This window comes from Cupressus sempervirens, chromosome 4, assembly GCF_028749045.1.
Source record: "Cupressus sempervirens isolate cs-2001-9-10 chromosome 4, ASM2874904v1, whole genome shotgun sequence".
In the NCBI taxonomy this organism is placed as follows: Eukaryota; Viridiplantae; Streptophyta; class Pinopsida; order Cupressales; family Cupressaceae; genus Cupressus; species Cupressus sempervirens.
The window spans coordinates 506,527,394-506,532,103 of NC_143121.1; the positions used below are offsets into that span (position 1 = coordinate 506,527,394).

Here is a 4,710-nt window from a genome sequence, read left to right on the forward strand (position 1 = left end):
AATAATGAGGAAGATCATACAAAATCTTTTATACAAGGTTATAAATCAAGACCCCTTTTTATGGAAGGTATAACATTAATTGATGCAACAAGATCTTGGATTTGAAATCCTAAATAAAGAGGAGATAACAAATGGGGGCCAAGAGAAATAGCAGCTATAGTTAGAGTTTTCCCAAGGTTTATATCGATTCCTCTGCGAGACTCCAACAAATGGGTTGAATATTGTTCATCAAAATTGTTGCTCTACAAACCTTTTCGTGACATTGAAAGGGACATTGGTGATAGTGATGCTACTATAGTGGCCAATTGGGAGTCACTCCATTATACTCCTTGGCATGTTCACCGAGTAGAACCAAAAGAAAATAATGAAGTTGCAAGCGACTCAGATGTAGAAGATATTGTACGTGCTCAAGAGAATACTACAGAGCATGAATGGGAAATCATATACAGGTTGTATCATGGTCAACATATGCAAGTTTCTAAAATAGACATGTTGGGAAGAAGGGATATTGATAGGAATACAAATTGGTCTATTGGATATCAATATGAAGACAATACTGTTGCAGCTATCAACTTCATTGATGAAATGAAGAAGCATGGATGTCTCATGTATGATGACATTCCACAATGCATCAACTTTTCAACTCTTAGTGGAAAGCAACAAAAGGCCATTGACATTATTATGACACATTACCATAGCAATCAGGTGGGGAACCCTCTATGTATGATAATTCAAGGAACTGCAGGAACAGGAAAATCTTATCTAATCGGTGCCATCAGTCAATCTCTTCGTATGGCTGCAATGCCAAATCCTTCTCCACTTCTATTACTTGCACCAACTGGAGTAGCAGCTTTCAATATAGGAGCTTCAACAATTCATTCAAAACTGTGAATACCAATAAAAGATTTTACTCAATTGGAGGGGACACAACTTACAAGTTTTCAAGAATAAATGGCTCACATTAGATATATTTTGATTGATGAAATGAGTTTCATTGGGCAAAACTTGCTAGAAAATATTGATTCCCGTCTCAGACAAGCATTCCCAGAAAATGCTGACAGAAGTTATGTAGGTAAAGCTTTTGTTGTAGTTAACTCTATTGTTGTGAACTAATATTTGTACATATTAAAACCCATATGTAGTATTCCTAATACATTTTTCAACCTTCATTTTCTTTCTTTTAGGTCTATCTATTATTTTGGTTGGTGATCTTGGTCAATTACCTCTAGTCGGTGATAAACCAGCATATGCTAGTGAAACGAGAGCTAAATTATTGTGGCAAGAATTCAAAACAATAGTTACATTAGATAAAATATTTAGGCAAGATAGTCAGGACAAAGATCAAGAAAGATTTCGTGAGCTCCTAACAAATTTGAGAGATGCCAATCCTAAGATAGATGATTGGAATCTTCTTATGATGAGGATCCCTCTACAGCTTGATGCTCCAACAAATGATGACTTTAACAAAGAAGTACATTTGTTCTCAACCAATGATAATGTCCACAATCACAATAGGAGAATGTTGCACTCTTTGGGGTATCCTATTGCACGTAGTCTTGCAACTAAGACACGGAATGGTAACATAGTTCAAGATGGTTCAACTGATGAACTTGATCTAGAGTTATTAATTAGTAAAGATTCCAGGGTCATGTTGACTGCAAATCTTTGGATAGAAGCTGGCCTTGTCAATGGAGCTTTAGGATATATTCAAGAAATTGTGTATAGACCTGGAACCAGTCCTACTGAACCACCAGCCTATGTCACTGTTGAATTCGATAATTATTCTGGAATACCATTTGATGACGACCATGCAAAATTAGTTCCTATAGCTCCATTACAGAGGGAAAGTTCCTTCCAACTACCATTAAGATTGGCATGGGCATTGATAATTCACAAATCATAGGGACTAACTCTTCAAAAAGCAACAATTGATATAGGTCCAAAGGAAAGAGCAAGATTAACATTTGTGGCTATTTCTCATGTAAAATCTATTGAAGGATTGAGAATAATGCCACCATTTACATATGACCGCTATGGAAAAATGAAAAGCGGGAAGCAACTTTCAATTAGGAAGGCAGAGGAAATCAGATTGAGAAACCTTGAACATCAATAATGTAATAGTTTATAATTAATTGTTCTTCTTTTTAATGTCAAATTTTTGCTTTATTACTTTCAAACAATATATTGGTACTAGATGCTACAAAATTATGTTTTCTTATTCTTTAATGTATATGAATGGTCATTATAATGTTATGTTTTCATACACTAAAATTCATTGCATTTTTCAATGCAATATGGTTTTTACTTTGATATACTCTACACTTCATAATGTTACTTAACTTATTATGTTATGCAAAATATTTTGATTTCAAATTTATATCCCTCAAATTAACTATTATTCACATGATTCTAATTTTAAATATATATCATATTTTCTTTTAGCAATGGCACCTTCTAACAGAGAGTCAAGGATAGCTAACATGAGCCCAACAGCTTCCACAGGCTCGAACCATTTTATTGAGACAGAGTTTGATAGCTACAAGCAGATAATTAAAGAGTCTTGTATAACTATGCTCATAGCTCTTGAGAATGCATCTCTGGCAATTGATGATGTACAAGAAGTTGACATTATTGACATGGAAGATATTGCAAGATTTGTTCGTAATGCATCTACAAAAGTAGATGTGTTTCCATCCATGATGAAAGAAGTGTACTATGATAAATTAACAAATGAAGGCCGCAATAGAAATTATATCTCTGAAGAATATGTCATGTACTTACATCATTATGGAGAAATGTTCTCCATGTAGTGAATTCAAATCTTCCAATTTTGTCATTTTACTTTATCTAAATAATTGTACCTTGAGATATAATTCTCATTTTATTTAATCTATATAATTTTACTATGAGATATAATTTTGTCATTTTACTTTATCTATATATTTGTACTATGAGAATAATGCCTCTAACCCTAACCTTGATTGTAATTCTAACTCTGACCCTAACTCTAATTCTAACTCTAACCCTAACTCTAATTTTAACCCTAACTCTAGCACTAATTCTAACTCTAACTCTAACTCTAACCCCAGCTCTAACCCTATTAATAACCCTAACCTTGATTATAACCCCAAATCTAACCCTATTTTTAAATCTAATGCTAATCATAATCCTGACCCTAATCCTAACTCTATCTCTAATTCTAACCCTAACCCTAACATTCACACTAACTCCAACTCTACTCTAAACCTAATCCTAACCCTATCATAAAATAAACAAATACATCGATACTAACTTAAAAATATACATATATATTTAGAAAAATACTTATTTATAAATATATATATATAAATATATATATATATATATATATATATATGTAAATTAATTTTTTAATTTAATAAATTAATATTTTAACTCTAACTCTAATCATATTCATGACCCTAATCCTAATTGTATCTCTACTTCTAACCATAACCTTAACATTGACCCTGACTGCAACTATAATCCTAACCCTAACCCTAACCCTAACTCTTACTCTAACCCTAAGCCTAACCCTAACCATAAAACTAAACAAATAAATCGATACTAATTTTATCAAAAATCAAAAATTAGAATATATATATATATATATTTCTTAAATAAAAAATATTATCATATCCTCCATATGCGTGACAACTGCTACTAGCTTATATATACTTATATATATATAATGCCGAGAGTCATCCTTCTCGAGGCACCTATTTTAATTCAAATCGTATCCAACACAAAAAAAACCATTAAGATTTAAATTAAGGTTAGGATTAGAATTAGTGTTAGAGTTAGGGTTATGGTTAGTGTTAGGGTTATGGTTAGGGTTTCCATTAGGGTTAGGGTTAGGGTTAGCATTAGGATTAGGGTTACAATTAGAGTAAGAGTTAAAATTAGAGATAGAATTGTGATTAGGGTTAGATTAGGGTTAGGGTAAGAGTTAGGGCTCGGATTAGGATTAGAATTAGGGTTAGTGTTAGACTTAGAGTTATATATAGTGTTAGGGTTAGGGTTAGGGCTGGAGTTAAGGTTAGATTTAGGGTTAGATTTAGGTTTAGATTTAGAGTTAGGGTTAGAATTAGGATTGGGTTTACAATTAGAATTAGGGTTACAATTAGAGTCAGAGTTACATATAGTGTTAGGGTTAGTATTAGCATTATATATAGTGTTAGGATTAGGATTATGAGTAAGATTAGGGTTCCAGTTAGGGTTAGTGTTAGGGATGCAATTAGAGTTAGAGTTATAATTATAGTGAGGGTTAGAGTTAGAGTTAGAGTTAGGGTTAGAATTAGGGGTAGGGGTAGGGTTAGGGTTAGAGTTAGAGTTAGAGTTAGAGTTAGATTTAGGGTAAGAATCAGGGTTACGATTAGAATTAGCATTAGAGTTAGCGCTACAGTTAGAATTAGGGTTAGGGTTAGGGTTAGGGTTAGGGTAAGAATTAGAGTTAGATTCATAGTTAGGGTTAGAGTTAGGAATAGAGTTATAGTTAGGGTTAGAATTAGGTTAGGGTTAGAGCTAGAATTGGGGTTAGGGTTAGAATTAGGGTTAGAGTTAGGGTTATATAGGTTCAGGTTAAGATTAGGGGTATAATTAGAGTTACAATTATAGTTAGAGTTAGAATTAGGGTTAGGGTTAGAATTAGGGTTACAAATATAATTAGGGTTATAGATTGAGTTAGAGCTA

At 32.8% G+C, this 4,710-nt stretch overlaps 1 protein-coding gene across 1 annotated transcript; it reads left to right on the top strand.

Moving 5' to 3' along the window:
- The first annotated feature begins 951 nt into the window (after positions 1–951).
- LOC149562157 (uncharacterized) lies at positions 952–1,903 on the top strand. Its single transcript, XM_089827939.1, has 2 exons — positions 952–1,072; positions 1,185–1,903. The coding sequence occupies exons 1-2, from the start codon at positions 952–954 to the stop codon at positions 1,901–1,903; spliced, it is 840 nt and encodes a 279-aa protein (XP_089684065.1).
- The last annotated feature ends 2,807 nt before the right edge of the window (positions 1,904–4,710 follow it).